General features: G+C 41.5%; 1 protein-coding gene across 2 annotated transcripts in view; it reads right to left on the bottom strand.

Annotated features, from left to right (window-relative positions):
* The window catches only part of dnah10 (dynein axonemal heavy chain 10), a 65,800-nt gene that overhangs the window by 21,912 nt on the left and 27,300 nt on the right, over nt 1-16,588 (bottom strand). Inside the window, exons 1-29 of one of the 2 annotated variants that reach the window (XM_047347216.1) lie at nt 15,424-15,567; nt 15,134-15,341; nt 14,911-15,067; nt 14,322-14,801; nt 14,080-14,238; nt 13,886-14,002; nt 12,433-12,535; nt 12,167-12,345; nt 11,863-12,074; nt 11,282-11,438; nt 10,904-11,137; nt 9,461-9,583; nt 9,150-9,383; nt 8,585-8,808; nt 8,232-8,501; nt 7,974-8,157; nt 7,416-7,550; nt 7,145-7,297; nt 5,364-5,552; nt 5,106-5,252; nt 4,047-4,238; nt 3,814-3,932; nt 3,574-3,732; nt 1,941-2,076; nt 1,717-1,839; nt 1,502-1,633; nt 1,164-1,380; nt 944-1,063; nt 684-829 (exon numbers count right to left, since the gene is read on the bottom strand). In XM_047347216.1, coding sequence (XP_047203172.1) covers nt 684-829; nt 944-1,063; nt 1,164-1,380; nt 1,502-1,633; nt 1,717-1,839; nt 1,941-2,076; nt 3,574-3,732; nt 3,814-3,932; nt 4,047-4,238; nt 5,106-5,252; nt 5,364-5,552; nt 7,145-7,297; nt 7,416-7,550; nt 7,974-8,157; nt 8,232-8,501; nt 8,585-8,808; nt 9,150-9,383; nt 9,461-9,583; nt 10,904-11,137; nt 11,282-11,438; nt 11,863-12,074; nt 12,167-12,345; nt 12,433-12,535; nt 13,886-14,002; nt 14,080-14,238; nt 14,322-14,801; nt 14,911-15,067; nt 15,134-15,341; nt 15,424-15,502 — 5,088 coding nt within the window. In that variant the 5' untranslated portion in view covers nt 15,503-15,567. Of the gene's footprint in view, nt 1-683; nt 830-943; nt 1,064-1,163; nt 1,381-1,501; nt 1,634-1,716; nt 1,840-1,940; nt 2,077-3,573; nt 3,733-3,813; nt 3,933-4,046; nt 4,239-5,105; nt 5,253-5,363; nt 5,553-6,660; nt 6,679-7,144; nt 7,298-7,415; nt 7,551-7,973; nt 8,158-8,231; nt 8,502-8,584; nt 8,809-9,149; nt 9,384-9,460; nt 9,584-10,903; nt 11,138-11,281; nt 11,439-11,862; nt 12,075-12,166; nt 12,346-12,432; nt 12,536-13,885; nt 14,003-14,079; nt 14,239-14,321; nt 14,802-14,910; nt 15,068-15,133; nt 15,342-15,423; nt 15,568-15,756; nt 15,763-16,588 lie in introns of those variants that run through there. The other variant, XM_047347217.1, reaches the window with a different exon arrangement.

Here is a 16,588-nt window from a genome sequence, read left to right as displayed (position 1 = left end):
CAGGTGGAAGAATCTACCCATTAGACAGCTATTAGTCCTGCTCTCCACAAAGAAACAAGGTAGTGGAAGCATTATGATGTGGGGCCGCTTTCATCAGCAGGAATAAGGCTGGCCACAGTTCATGAAGATGGGTGGAGCTAAACACAGAACAATCCTGGGAGAAAAACCTGTTTTAATCTGAAAAAGACACGGGACTGGGGCCAAGGATGACCTTCCATCAGGACAACCACAACAACCACTACCAAATGATTTAGTGCTAGTATGGCCCAGTCAAAGTCCAGACACTTGTTCCAATTAAGGATCTGTGGGTAAACTTGAAATATGATGTTCCCATGTGGTCTCTATCCAATCTGACTGAGCTTGAGCTTTTTAACAAGGAATGGTGGATTAAAATGTCTCCAGATGTGCACAGCTGCTGGACACATCTGCAAAAAGACTTGCAGTTATCATGTCAGCAACTGGTGGTTGTACAAAGTATACTTAGAGTGGCTGAATACAAATACTAACTAAACCCTTTAGACTTTTATGGAATCAAAATTCAAAAAACTATTTTGGTTTCTCCACACTTCACGATGTGCCACTTTGTCCTATCAAAATAAAAGCCTCCTAAAAAGTATTAAAGTTTGTGGTTGTGACATGAGAAAAAGGCATTGTATGGATGGATGATTTAAAGCTGAAACTACCCATGTATCAGGATTAACATGCTTCAAAAAGTTAAGAATGGTGGCCGTCTTGGAAGTGCCAGATTCTCCAATAAGTAACACTGGTCTCTTTATCTTCACCATCTGCTCCAAGATCCAGTTGGCTCTTGTGGTGTCAACAGTTGGTACTAAATAGAAATCAAAATCAGAGTCAAGCTCAAAAGCTTAAATACTTACACTTGTATATTCAATATTTCTTTAAATATGTATCTGCAGACACTGGCCAGACAAATAAGCGTCACCTAGGATATCAGCAAACTTCATTTCAGGGTTGTGAGTGTATTTAGTAACCAGGGAGCTCCAGGGAACCCACTTCTTCTGAGCTCCATCAAAATGGAAATCATACAGAGTTGGGAGGTATCCTGCATGAAGGCAATCATTTAACGTATTTGTCAAGAGGTTTGTGTGATAAATGATCTATTTACTCTACGCCAGATTACAAAATACATTTGTGCTCGTTACCTGGGATCTCACCAGGCCCAGCCAGGGCTTCTTCTTCGTGCACGGTGGATAAGCAAGAAAGTCTTTTGATGAACTCATCAAACTTGATCCGATCACTTTCCACCAAGGTGGCTCCCAGTGAGCAATACAGAGCTTCCAGGAAGTAACTCTCCAGGACATCAGCCCTGCTGTTGTCACTGTCCAGCAGTGAATCCAGCGTCAAGCACAACTGAGAGACCTGAACACATGATCAAAACATGCACAGTTCATTCAAGCAGCCAAACTGATCCGTGCTTTGATTAATAGATTCTTTTAAAATTCGTCACTGCAGGAAGACGTTTGAGAAGAACTCAACCTACCATATTCAGGTCTGTCTGAGGAACCACAGTCTCCAGTTTCTGTCCTTGTTTACCATCAACAACACCGTCTACAATCATGTCAATACAGCCGTGCACATATTTGTCAAACAGTCTACTAAGAACCTCTTGTTCCTGGAAAATAACAACATTTTTATCAGGATTTCCTTTTAAGATAACAAATAATATGTAAATACTGAATATATTATTCTAAAGACCCTCTCTGGTCTGCTGGCCACCCATCTTTGCCAGTACGGGGTATATCGCAAGTTCTTTGGGTCAACAAAAACCATCCCACAGCGAGACACGGTAGCAGGGGAAGCATGCTGCAAATGGCCGACCTGTGATGGCAGAGGGTTGTTAGAAGATCTACTGATAGTTGTTTTATAGAAGCATGCAAACAAGGTCTTCTGCTTCCAGCAGCATGCAGATACAGACAAACCTCAAACAGCAGTGCACAATGACTCTGCAAACGAATCCGTTCTCCATTAGCTAACGTGAGGAGCTTGTTGTCATCCATGACTGAGTTCATATTTTCAACCCAAAGAGCGTCCACGTCCCCATCAAACAGGATGTACCTGGAAGTCCAATGCCACGGCTTAAGAAGGATTTCAGAGACATTTGATTTAAATTACATTAATAGTAAACCACGTCTTGCAAAAGTATTCATACCGCTTGTACTTTTTAACATTTTGTCACCCTCCAAATACATTCTTCAGGGCAATTTATTTGAATTTTATGCTATAGATTAACACAAGGTAGCAGAAGAAATGATATGAAGGCAGGAAAAGAACACATTGCTTCAAATGTTTGTTAAATAATGAAGGTCTGAAAAGTGTGACCTGCTTTTTTTAAACACCCTTTACTCCAATACCACTAAAGAAAATCCAGTTCAACCAACTGCCCTCAAAGGTTGCCACATATGCTAACCATTACTAGATTGTGGTACAACTGCAAACCTATCAAGACATGGTTGTCCACCAAAACTGAGAGCCTAGGGCAGGGGGATCATTATTCAGAGAATCAGTCTAGGGGGTCAGGGTAGCTCTGAACGAGCTAAACTCAATTCAAGACATAAAAATGATATCTGGTGACAGGACAACTAAAAAGAGTAGGGGACACTGCAAACGTGGAGAAATGTGTCCTAAGAGCAGAACTGAACCCTTTGGACTGCATTGCACATCATCTGGCATATCGCCATGGTCACACATGGTGGCAGCACCATCATGCTGTGGGAAAGCTTTTCTTCACCAGGTACAGGAAAGCTGGACAGAGTGAATGGAGGTAAATATAGAGCAATCCTGGAGGAAACCCCATCAGAGGCTCTGGTGGAGGTTCACCTTCCAGCAGGAAAACGACCCTAAACATGCAGCCAGAGCTACAATAGAACAATGAAGGTCAGATAATGGGACGTTTTCCGTCTATCCAGTCCCACTGTGATTGAGTTATTATGAACAGAATGGGCTGCACGGTGGTGTAGTTGGTAGCACTGCTGCCTTGCAGCAAGAAGGTCCAGGGTTCAACTCCTGGCCGGAGGTCTTTCTGCATGGAGTTTGCATGTTCTCCCTATGCATGCATGGGGACAGACAACATGACTGTTAGGTTAATTAGTCTCTCTAAATTGCCCTTAGTGTGAATGAGTGTGTGCGTGGTTGTTTGTGTGTTGCCCTGCGGTGGAATGGTGACCTGTCCAGGGTGTACCCCGCCTCCCCCCCATAGACTGCTGGAGATAGGCACCAGCTCCCCCGTGACCCACTATGGAAGAAGAGGTAGAAAATGGCTGACTGACTGAGCTTCAACATGTCCAAACAGATAGAGACAAACTACAAATAACCTGCATCTGTATTAGAGTCACAGAGTAGTTGTAGAAAGTAGTGGCTGTGAAGCCTAAAAACAAATGTACACACTGAGCATATTTTTCTCCTAAAAGGTTTGAAAACCATGCAACACTTTTTACTCCACGATGATCTGCTACCTGGTGCTGATCACATCACATCTGAATTTAAAACACTGAGATTAGTGGTGGTAATGTGAAGATATTCAAGTATGAAAACCTGTTAAGACTATACATTTACCTTCGCTCCTTTTTGTCTGTAGGCTTGTTGATATCACGGAAGATGTTGGATAAAATCCCATCAGTCCAGTCCCGAGTGTCCGGGTCAAGAACTCCATAAAGTTCAGTGACACTCATGGCTTTAGGGTTCAGCGGATACAGCTTAGTTTGCAGCCCCGTTCTGATTAAGAGATCAAACACAACCCAACTTATGCTCACACTTAAAATCAACAGGATGTGAAATAAATAAACTGACACTAACTTGGTCTGAGCTTGACACAGTGTGCTGATCACAACAGATTTCCCACCACCAGTTGGGCCCACAACCATAGTAGTGTGCCGGGTCATCATCGTCTCATACATCTGCACCACTTTATCCACCTACCAGAGACAAGCAAAGCATTCAAATCTAATCCATGTTCTGAGAATATGAGTTTGTCAGAGACATCAGTGTTAGAGAGATAAACAGTAAAAGCTATGGGTGGGAAGAAACACCTGGTTAGGCACGATAACATATTTGTTGTCTTCCAGGATCTGCTCCACAGCATCATTGAAGTTAGGATAGCGAACACGAGGGCAGTCAAGTCCGGGGAAAAGGTCCGAGATTAGTCCAAGGAACAAAGGGACATCGTCAAAAACAAACTTTGGCAGGTTCATGTCTCTGAGAGCACGCATCAACACCACGTCCTGGGAAGAAGAAACATGGAAATGAGGAAATCAAAAAACAGAAGGATACAAAAAACTACAAGAGAAATGAGACGTTCAGACACAGAAAATAATGAACGACCTTCAGACTTTATGACTCTAGGTCAAATATCCAATTAAAAATTCCCCATTTTTGTCCTTTTAAGTACGTTTGTGTGCATCTCCAAACCAGATTTATGTTTAAGGGTATTTTACATCAGATCAGCCATTTGGACTAATCAGTAGATCTATCTCAATAAAATCAGAAGAAATAAAATCAACAGTGCACTAATAAATCCAATCAACGTTAGCCTTTAGTTTTAAGCTCAAAGTATTCACACCCCTAGCAGAGTTAGACTTAAAGTGATCTTTTAATTCTGATGGGAAGTAATGTTAACGCTTTGGAACGGCCCACAGAGTCCTTACTTGACTCCCAAAGTGAATCTATGGAGGGAGCAAAAGATTAGGGTGATGGCAAGGAGGGTTTTCAGTCTTGAGGACTAGGAGCTCATCACCAAAGATAACAAAAAGCTGTTCAGAAGGTACAAGAAGCACTTGACTGCTGGGATGCAAAAATGGTTCTTCCATTAATTAGTGAGGAGGGAATCATCTCTTCTTAAATGCAATTCTTGTTCAACTGTGAATAAAAACATTGTTTTATTTTTCAAACACGATTCCCCGGATGAATTTTCCCATTGAGGGACAAATAGAGATTATTGTATTTTATTCTGTATTATTATTAGCTTTTGGAGCATCGATTCCTACCCACAAACTTCATGGCTGAAAGAAAATAACTTGCAGTCGGCCTAAATTAGCTTGGAGTAGAAATGATGTTGGACTCCAGCAGTCAACAACAATCCTTGTAACTACCTCCTCCAGGTCTGGTGAGCCTCTCTTTAACTCTCCTGCCATCATCAGCACAGACTTCAGAGCACGGAGGCCAAAATCGTAGTGAGACTGCTTGGATAGTTGCTCACGAGCTAGCTTATAGAGCACCGTCATCTTCTTTGCAAGAACCTAAAGGTAACAATGACAATTAAAAATTACATATCATGAATTGTTTTGAATATTTATACAAACTAAGAATTCACAACCAATGAATTTGGCTTTTCATTGTTATTTGGTTACCTTGGCCATGAGGAATCCCTCAGAGAAGAGCATTATCTCACAAATCTGTTGTAGATCAGGTACGATCACCACCACAGGCCTGAAGAGGGCTTTGACTGATTCTGGGAGCTCTGTACGCCCGGCGTAACCAGGGTTCATAGTGATGAAGATGCCCATGCGGTCATCCAGGCTGATCTCCTGGCCCTCAAACTGAAGCAGAAGATCAGAAGGAAGCTCACACATGTGAAAACCTCTTTCAGGCACTGACTGCTAAAAGTATGTGAACACTCATGAGGAAAATGACTTTTACTAAAGTCTTCATTTAGCAGCTGATATCACATTCTGATACATTAAACCTCAAACATTAAAGTAATGTACTCGGATGTTATAGGCATGACAGGTATGAAGGAGTGCATCTTTGTAAAGTGAAAAAAAAAATCACACATGGCTGCAAAAAACAACCTTTTAAAGGTGCAATAGTTCACATTATATCTACTGACTTTACATTTTTACCTTTCTTTGTACAAAATATCTTAAACTCAATCAGACTGGAAGGAGAGCTTATTTGAACTTGATTTTCCAAGTTGTAAGACATGAAAATGTTTTGAACCCATTCATTGTTCTTCTGGCTGTGAGTTGAGGGTTAATGACCTGCTGGACGATTAACTGCCATCTTAGTCTCCAGTCTCTTGCAGCCTATAACTGCTTTCTGTCCAGGATCGCCCTTTATCCTCCCATCAGCTTCCTCATCCCCGCTGAAGAAAGACATCCCCACAGCATGATGCTCCCACCACCATGCTCCACCATTCAGGGTCATGGGCAGTGTTACTTTTCCATCATACACAGGGTTGTGCATATTAGCCAAACAGTTTGATTCCTGTGTTTCTGATGAGCTTCATCTACATATTTCCTCTGTCCCCTTCATGGCTTGCAGCAAGCTGCAAACAGGAAGTATTTTGGCTTTCTTTGAATAATGCAGCCTGCTACTGTTTTCTTTCTGCGCTCTGATAGACACTCTCCATATCCTCTCTCACAGTTTAAGTCTTTGAGTCTTAAAGTTTGGGACCTAACCCTGCTTTACGTTTTTGCAGCTTCTAACAAGGTTTCTTCCAGGATTGCTCAATAACTCACCTTCCCATCATCTTGGACCAACAACCCCTGCCATGCTGAAGAAAAGCATCCCCACAGCATGACTCTGCCACTACCTTTTTTAACCATGCAAACAGTGTGGTCAGAATGGTTTGTATTATTCATTTTCTGTCACAAAGGGTTTCATCTTCTGTGCTTCATAACCCAACTCTGCTTGAAATTTCTCCACAACCTTCCTTCTGACCTGCTGTGTCCCTTGGTCTTCATGATGCTGTTTGTTCACTAAGGTTTACCCAACAAACCTCTGAGGCCAGAAACAGAACAGCTTGACTTGTAATAATACTGCATTAAACACAGGTGGACTACGTTTACTCATGAGGTGACTTCTAAAGATACACTGGATTTTATTTTGAGGTATTAGAATAAAGGGGTCTCACCACAAATTCATGTCATACTTTTCAGAGTTTTATATGTAAAAAGAGTTTGGAAATCAGGTATTATTTTCATTTTAAGCCATTATTATGCACTACTTTGTGTCTGTCTATTGCATAAAATCCCAATAAAATACATTAAAGTTTGTGGTTGTAGTGTTATAGATCAAGGGTTATGAATACTTAGGTAAGGTGCTGAACTTTGTAAATAGTCTGTAAGCTGATTAAAACATTGTTGTTTTTGATTCATTCATTACTGGCTCTACATAACACCTGATTTACCTGAAATCTTTTACAGTGTAAAATGAGGGCATTGCGTATGGTCTGCATTTGAGAAGAAATAACGGACAGCACAGAGGCGTCGATACGATTGAACTCATCAAAGCAGCCCCAAGCGCCACACTGGGCAAGGCCGGAGAAGATCTTCCCAACAGCCTGGGGCACAAACGAGAAAGACATTCAAGAGCAACACTAGTGAGAAAAACATTTCTGCTTTCTGGAACAAAAACATCAGAAGATAATCAGTGCATGCTACTTAATGTGTGCTTCCTACCATGTAGTCCATGCCCTCACCACAGTTTGTAACCACACAAAGCAGGCCTAAAGCCTTAGCCAGATCTTTGGTGGACTCTGTTTTTCCTGTACCAGCCGGTCCAGCAGGAGCTCCACCCAAGTACATAGAGAGGGCCTGTTTCACAAACGCACAAATCTCAAATTGGCAAAAAGAAAATCACAAAACATTCCATGTTTAGGTCAGGGGTGTCCAAACTTTTTGGCACGGGGGGCCACATCTGTCAAGTTGACAGAAGTCGGAGGCCACAAAAATGTGATCTTTTTCTTTTAAATGCGGATTAAAAAAACAACCAAAAAAACCTAAAAGAATATTTTAATGAAATGAAGCAGCCATATGTTGTTGTAGATTTTAAGACAATTTTAACTTGTCTGCATCATTTTTGATCAGTCAAAGTTTCACCCTAATTTATTTTAAGCTTATCGTCATCAACAGGTGAACTAAATTCGGGCCTCTCTTGAATTGTGGTCAATGTCCGCAAACCGCCCCCAGGCCACACGTTGAACACCCCGGGTTTAGGTGTTACATGGTCTCCTGGACCTGTGTAAGGGTCAAGTAGATCCTGTCTGTTAGTGGGGTTATAACCAGTCGACCGTTCAGCCCCATGTACTCATAGCCGTAGGAGAACGAGGCGCTGCACTGATGCACAAACAGATCGTCGTGTTTCCGGAGCCAGTAGAACCTGAGCTGGCTTTCCCACTCAAATGCTTCTGGATCCATTATACTGTAAAAAGATCGATACATTTATTCAAATCTTGCACTAAGTTAACCGCAAAAGATAAAAGTGTGTACGCTCACCTGTTCTCCACAAAACTGTCCACAATGTCTCTGGCATGGACATCAATGATGAGCACAGTGTTGATCTTCCGTCTGTCATTTCTCCTCAGAGGCTGAGTGATGCGTGTAACCAGTTCATTGATCTGCCGGTGCATCTTTTCAGCATAGTTCTTCAGAGCATGCTTTTCTCCTTTCTTCAGCTTTTTAAAAACATCTTGGACCTCCCATGTCCACCACACTTGATTTGCAGCTAGCACCACCATGCCCTGATACAGAAGCATCCACTCCACCCTGAGAAAAAGGACAATGAGTCATTTGTTGCAGCCTGTTTGCTCATTTGACGTCGCGGGAGCTGTCTATGTGTCCACACACACCTACTCCTGTCCTCACAATAGTGGAAGATTGCCTCCTTGGTGATGAGCCGGTTAGTCCTCCGCATCTCTTCAAGTACTGCCATCATCCACTCTTCCACTCTCCCCACCACTGGGACGGGGCTCCTAAACTCCATCACCTCCCCCTCAGCAGACACCATGGCAGCGACTACTGTCTCCCCACCGCTTTCCACGTCAAATCTTAGTGAAACTATGTTGTCGTACATCTTGTGCAACAAAAAAGAAAGAAAATATCAATAAAAGGATTTAACAAACATGGTGAGGAGTTATCCTCTTCGTCTTTAAGCCATGGTTACGCTGTTTCCTTTCTTGCCAAGTGAGCAGGTGTTTTTAGTGTGGGTCTAAACACGGGGAAATGGATGGTTTTCACGGACCATCCACCCTTGTGGTGTCTATAAAGTCACTGTGATTGTTCTCCACTGTGAAACGTGGAATGTCTTCCAATGGCAATGACACGAAAGGCTGAGACACAATAGTGTGACAGGGGAGTTACATTGAAAGTTAGGATTCATATCTTGTTTTTCTGTCTTGTGAAATGGCCTGTTACCTTGATCATGTGTTCCTGCACACAAGCAGGGTCGCTACTTCCAAGAATACTGAGCAGTTCATCATCAGAGATAAGGAAGAAACGTGGAAATGCGTTTCGCTTGGGGTCCAGGTAGTCATTAAGGCTCTTCTGGCACCTCTCCAGACCATCACTCAAGGTCTGTAGGTCTGTTAGTCGACTAGGAGCTAAGCAGCATTGCTTAATTTTTGGACCCTTGACTGTGTCATGCATTATCTACAAAGAAATGAAAAAGATATTAATTGGATAAGTCTGTTAACAATATATTATGCTTATATCCAAGGGAGACTCACTTCTTTAAACTTCTTGTCAATATTTTCGAACTTCTTAGCTTCTTCAGGTAGCTGAAGGCAAATGTCCCCACCAATGAATATGTTCTCCAGGTACATCCACTTTCGCTGTACTACCAGCCATACCTATGAAAAGACCAGTCAGTTAGCAGTTAGGTAAATACAGTAAAGACTAATAGAAGTTATAAAGTACCATACAAACATATTCACACTCCTTGACCTTTTAGCAACATTAGAACCACACGCTTCAATGTGTTCAATCTAGGTTTTATGTAATAGACCAACAGGAAGTGGTGCATTAATGTGAAGTGGAAGTAAAGTTTAGTATTCACATTGTTTTACACACAGATTTGTGAAAAGTGTGGCGTGTATTTTTATTAAGCCCCTTTTACTCTGAAACCACTAAATAAAATCCAGCATAAACAGCTTCTCTGTGAAGGTTTCACAGGTTAGAGAACATTAGTGAACCCACAGCATCATGAAGACCAAGGACCACAACATACAGGTTGGGAGTAGAGCTGCAGAGACGTCTAAAGCAGGGTTAGGTTTTAAAACCATTATCCAAACCTACCGAGACATGGCTGTCCACCTACACTGATAGGTAGAACAAGGAGAGCGTTTATGAGAAAGGCAGCCAAGAAGGCCGTGGTAACTCTGAAGTAGCTGGGAGGTCCACAGTGTGACGGGAGAACTTGGTGAAAGGATAATTATTATTCATACACCCCATAAATCTGGCCTTCATAAAACTCTGACAAGAAACAAGCATCTGTTGAAAGTTCATGCAAAATATTACATGCGATGAAAAACCAAAGTCACACATCACCCTGAACACACCTTGCCCACCATGAACAAGGGGGGTGGCAGCATTTCGTTCTTCAGGAGGGACAGGGAAGATGGTCAAGCTTGATGGGAAGATGAATAGAGCTGAAAACAGAGAAATCTTGGAGGCTGCAAATGACTAGGGTTGAGGTTCTCAAACCAGAAGGTCAAATGCATTAAATATATAGCTACAACAGAACGCTTTAGATCCTTCCTATATAATCATGTGTTAGAATGGCCCAGTCAAAGTCCAGACATAAATTTGATAGAATATGTGGCAAGATTGCTCTCCATCCATTCTGACCTAGCCATTTTGCAAAGAAGAACGGGGAAAGTTTTCTCTCTCTAGATGTTCGAGGCTGGTAGAGACACACCACCAAAGACCTGCAGCTGTAACTCCAGCACAGAAATCATGGATTCAGGGGAGATGAATGCAAATCCATGACAGATTTGCTTTTGTGTTTGAAAAATCCTTTTAAAACCATGTTTCATTTTACTTAAACTTCACAACCATGCTCTGCTTTTTGTTGGTCTATCATATAAAATCCCAATCAAACATCCCGTAGTTTGTGGCTGCAACATGGCGAAACGTGAAGAAGGTCAAGAGGTACGAAGATTTTCACTCACCTCTATTGTCTCACTTATGAGAGACAGATCTTTTTCCCATCGTTGTATAGTGTCAAGGAAAGGTCCAACAAAACGGCTGCCAGCCATGCTCTGCAGGTTCATGACATCACTGTCCACATTTAGCAGGATCTCATCTACAGCACCTAGAATAACACCGTGCTCCTGGGTGCCTTTGAAATACGTCTGCACACTAAACCTCATGTTGTCCCAGGTCTCTGCCACTGCTGTCACTCCCTGGAAGCAAATAAACAAAGTGAAAACATGTGAATGATGTGAACACAATGAGTAGTTTAAATTCTAAAGAGATGCAGGTCACAGTTTAAGTTCAGCCGAATATAGAAAACTGAATTTAATTCAAATATAGAAGCCAAAGCTTGCCTTCTCAATACTCAGCTCTTTTACAGCAGAGGTGACGATGTCACCTATGACATTTGCATATTTGTGGAGCTCCATAGCAAACATGTTCTCCAGCGTGAAGTTCTCAGAGTTCATCTCAAAGCTTGTGCCGGTCCTGTCCATTAACTCCTTCCAGTGCCTGAAATAGAAAAACGTGTTCACTTCAGTTTCGTTGTGTGGATCATAAACATATTTCCTTCTCATTTACAGTCATTCACACATTTCAAAAAACTAGAGTTTATCAGATTACATTTTAAAAATCACCTTGAAGTAGGTATAAAAATGTTTTTATTGGTGTGGTGTAATATTCTAAACTAAAATGTGTTTTCAGCTGGAAAATCATCATAGTTCGGTGCTGTGACCCATTATAGTTTAATTAGCATAAATAAAAACTTCAGTCTGTGTGTAGTTAATCTATGAGTTTCAATTAGTGAGCTGAGTTACTGAAATAAATGAATATTTAGTAAGTTATTGAATATTCTGTGTAAATATAAAAAAATAAAATGAGATGAATTGAATCCTTTAAACACAAAAACATGGACCCCATGAGAGTCCACAGTGACCTGTCTCTAAGGGCCTCGTTCTTCAGGTCCAGCAGAAGTGGCAGAGATTCTCTGAACTCCTTCAGGCATCCTTCTAGGAAGAACGCCACAGGTAACGACCGCACATCTTTGGGCAACTTTCTAAATCTTTTGAGGAAATCGTCGATGCCGTCCTGTAGCACCTGGAGGTCCAAATCGACCCACAACGTCTGAGACCACTTTGATTTTGCATTCTGGAAAAGAAAAAGACCATCTCATGAACAACTTGACAAACTCAAGAACTTCCTCCAGTTTCAGTTCTTCACCAACACCAACGCTGTCCCACCTTCTGGGCTTTGTAGATGTCATATATCTGTCTTAATCCCTTCATGTCACTCTGAATCCTGCTGGCCTCTGGGAACACGCTGACTGGTAGTTCTAACAGCTTTTCAGCACTGGTGAGTTCCTGCCGTTCTGCCTCTATTTTGGCGAGGTCCGCCTCATACTTAGCCATTATCTTTAGTCCTGGAAACAAGAATAGCATGGCATTTTTTTTAAAAAGACATCATATTGTTGCTAATGAAACGATAAAGACACAAATTATCAAAGCACCTTCGTCCAAATGATCTCCCACAGCTCCAGGACCATGCATGGTGAAGCTTTCAGCAAAAACAACCAATTCTTGTTTAAAATCTTCAATCCTCTTCTTTATAATCTTTCAAAGTAAAACAAAGAGAACAGAAAGTCTATTTGCAGGGAACTATAAAGGTATAATTTGCAAAATACAGGTATTCACACCCCCTGATCTTTTTTTTTTTTACATTTTATCACATTACATCACAAACTCTAATGTATTTTATTGTGATAGACCAACACAAAGCAGTGCATAATAGTGAAGTGGAAGGAAAATGATACATGATTATCAGAATATTCTACAAATAAACATATAAAAGGTGTGGCAGTCATTTGCATTAAGCCCTCTTTACTCTCATATCCAGAAATATCCAAAGCAGATGGCTAGGAATAAAATTATATCACAATCCTGAACATCTCAGAGTTCTGTTTCAACCATCAGACAGAAACGAAAAGAGAAAGGGACAACTGCAATGATCTAAACTGACAGGAAGGACAGGGAGGGTTTCATTTAAAGAAGCACCCTAGAAACCCATGGTAACTCTGGAGGAGCTGTAGAGATCCTCAGTTAAGATGGAAGAATCTGGCCGTGGCGCTGGTGGTGCAGGGGATTAAGAACGCGACCCTTCAGTCCTCGACGCGGCCGTCCTGGGTCCACGTCTCGGCCCCCAGCGACGGCATGTCTTCCCCCTCTCTCCACACCCATTTCCTGTCTGCCTACTTTCAACAAAAATACTGGAAAAATAATGGCCACCAGAGCTGCAAAAATCATCTTTAAGAAAAACAATGGAAGAATCTGTTGAAAGGACACCTAGTCGTGCAAATCACAAATGGGATCTTTACATGGTGAGAAGAAAGTCATTATTCAAAGAAACCCACACGAAGTCCTGTTAATGTTTGCAAACATTTGAAACAAGATGGCAGGGATGGGGAAGGGGGTCAAAGTTGAATAAAAGATGAGTGAAGCTAAAAACATGGTAGTCCAGGAGGCAAAGCTGTCTGTCAAGTGAGAAAAGACCAGAAACCAGGGTGGAGGTTCCCTCAGCTTGGAGTCAATAAATATACAACCCAATAGTTTAGATCAAGGCATATTCATGTGTTAGAATGGCTCAGTCAAAGTAAAAGACCAAATCCAAATCGGAATCTGTGGCTAGACAGTTACTCCATCTATTCTGACTGAGTTGAACTTATTTTTATTTGTATAATAATCCAAACCCCGTGAATCCACCTCCTTCTTCTTTACAGTTAATCACTACTTTGATTAGTGAGCTCCAACCATTTGCTTTGCATTTATAAGCTCTATGTTGCTCGTGTAATGTTACATAAATGTAAATAACTGAAGGTTGAAACATATCAAAATGTGAAAAAATGACGTGTTTGAAAGAAACTCTAAAGGTTTGTTTTATTTCTGTGTGAACTGTGTGGGTCTTACCTCAGTAAATAACTTTTTGACATCTGTTAGACTTTGATCCACTTCTCTAGATTCAGCAAACAGATCCTTCCACATGTTTTCAATATTGGCCACTAGCTCCTTTTCATCATCACCAACCTAGAATCCATAAATGACAAGAAGCGTAGTCTAAAAATCAAGTTTTGCCAATAACAATCATATATCTGACTCATTACCTTCACGCTGTGCATGGCCAGAGTTCTGTATCTTTCCTGGATATCAGTGAATCTGATTTCCACATCTAAAGACATGCCACTGATGTCTGAAATGGTGGACAACACAACCTTCAGGTCTTCAAATGTGTCAGGGCTTCTCTTCAGCTTCTTAGTGAGTTGCTGTTTGTTGCAAACACAGTGGATGTAAATAAAACCAGACTTTTTTGCCATAAAACACTGGAGTGTACTGAATCGTTTTGTACCATAAGTTCATCCCTCAAGTTGAAGAGATCCTCTTTAGCAGACTTGTTTAGGAAGCTACTAAGTGACCAGATCCAGGACTCAGCAAGTTCCTGCATTGCGTTCACCAGTGGTTCCAGGTTCAGAAAGATGCTGTTCTTGGTGCTGCACCGAGGTTCCTGCATCACCTTCTGTTTTATGTCAGTAAGGAACTGTAGCTTATCATCGTACATAGCACAGGAAGGCTTCTTCGCTGCAAACGCTTCATTAAAAATGGTTTTGTTCTTTTCCCAAAGGGGTCGATAGTGTTTCCAGTGGTTTAGGTACTGATCCACAGAGAGAAGCAGCTGCTTGATGTTTTCAGAAACTGTCTTAGCACTCTCAATTATCCCAGAGTCCACCCAGATGTCACTAAGGAAGGAAATGGTTACCAACTCATCCTCACCTTCCACTTGCTGTGGCGGGCATTCGATGCAGGTCCCATGCATCCAGCGTGGAAACCGCTTAACATGGGAATATGGCCACAATTAGTTCAAAGATACAGTACGGAGTTAAGTGCAAATACCTTTCTTTTTCAATGACAAAACACCTCAACATTTGTGACGTCCTTACTTTAGTGCTCTCTATACATTCTCTGATGGACTGCATGAACAGCCAGTAGATCTCATTACTGTGGGGCTGGAACACAATCTCTGGGACCGACAGGATGGCATCAATTTGGAACAGAGGTGTTCGTCCCATCAGCACCACGTCCAACTCTTTAACACTCCTTAAAGCAAATCCAACATGAACAACAGGTCAACTAAACATAAAAGAAGACTTTAACAACGATTACCTCAGCACCATCTTTTTTAGGGAGTCAAACACTTTGCGCTCCCAGTGCATGCAGTAAGCTGCCATGCATTTGGCTTTTCCACTGCTGGTTTCCAGGATCAAATGTTCTGTCTTAGTGATGAGGAGACCAATGTCAGTGTATTTACTAACAAGTAAATCCAATGTCTTCACACGCTCGTCCTCAATGCGTCTGCAGAACTGCTTGAGGCCTTGAGATTCAAATAAATACATTTTAATATTTGTCAAAAGTATTTTTTGTACAGCAAATACATCAAATACTTGTAGTTCTACCTGGTACGTCACTTGATGTGTCTGGTACTGGACATTTGATTAAGTTGGCAATCATTATCAAATGTAACTTGGATTCCATATCCCTCTCATTGTTGAAAATCTGCCTGACCAGAGATTCAAATTTAGAGACGGTCTGCAAACCTCGGCTGATGAAGTCGGGTATCCCTAAAACCAAACACACATCATACAACTACAGACAAATATGTTTCACCAAATGTGGATACATCTTCCACCACATATATAATCACCGGCCACTTCATTAGATTCACTTATTTAACTGCTTGTTAACAGAAACAGGTCATCTGTGATTAACGTAGGACAGGAGTCTGCAACCTGCAGCTCTGGAGCCACATATGGCTCTTCACTTCCTCCACCTTGGCTCTCAAGTTTGTTAAGAAATGATCTGAACTTGCATTAGAAAGTCTGGCTCTAGCAGCTATTCCATGTATTCTGCATTGCATTTCCCAGCTGAATGACACTAATGGTTCACGGCCTTGCTGGGCTGAATCTGGGCTTCTCTTGCATCAACAAGACACGTCCCGTTCAGGAAAATGTTTTCATTGTTCTAAAACCTGAAAGTTCAACTAAAAATGTGGTTCTTTCATTTTTACTTAGTATTCACAGAACATAATAAGCTAACGTTGTGGCTATAAACAAAGTTGTTTTGTAGGAGCGAGAGCAAAAATGGCTCTCGGGGTCGTAAAGGTTGCAGACCCCTGACTTAGCAGCAACTCAACACACGTAGGAATCCAGACGTGGTGAAGACGGCTTGCTGAAGTTCAAACTGAGCGTCAGATTGCAGATGAAATAGAAATGAAGTGACTTTGAACATGACGCAACTGTCGGACTCAAAATATGTGGAATCTACCCATTAAGTCACCTTGTAGCCTTTTGATGGCTTCTTCAAGCAGCACAATGGGCCATGTTAGGTCAAGGTTTCTTGAACATGATAATGAGTTCGCCCTACTCCAGTGGCCACCACAGCAGCTTAGGGATGTGATGGAGTGTTAGATTGTCATTATGGATGATGCTATCCTGTCTGTTCCTTGACAAATGTTTTCATCACTGTGATGGAGATTAGGGGCTCCATCCCTGTAACTGATCATTGATGTTATTCATTGATAGTATTTATTGATATTATATGTGTGTATAGACTAAATGCTGT

Source organism: Girardinichthys multiradiatus, chromosome 20 (genome assembly GCF_021462225.1).
Source record: "Girardinichthys multiradiatus isolate DD_20200921_A chromosome 20, DD_fGirMul_XY1, whole genome shotgun sequence".
NCBI classification, from domain to species: Eukaryota; Metazoa; Chordata; class Actinopteri; order Cyprinodontiformes; family Goodeidae; genus Girardinichthys; species Girardinichthys multiradiatus.
This window is presented reverse-complemented; position numbering and strand designations above follow the sequence as displayed.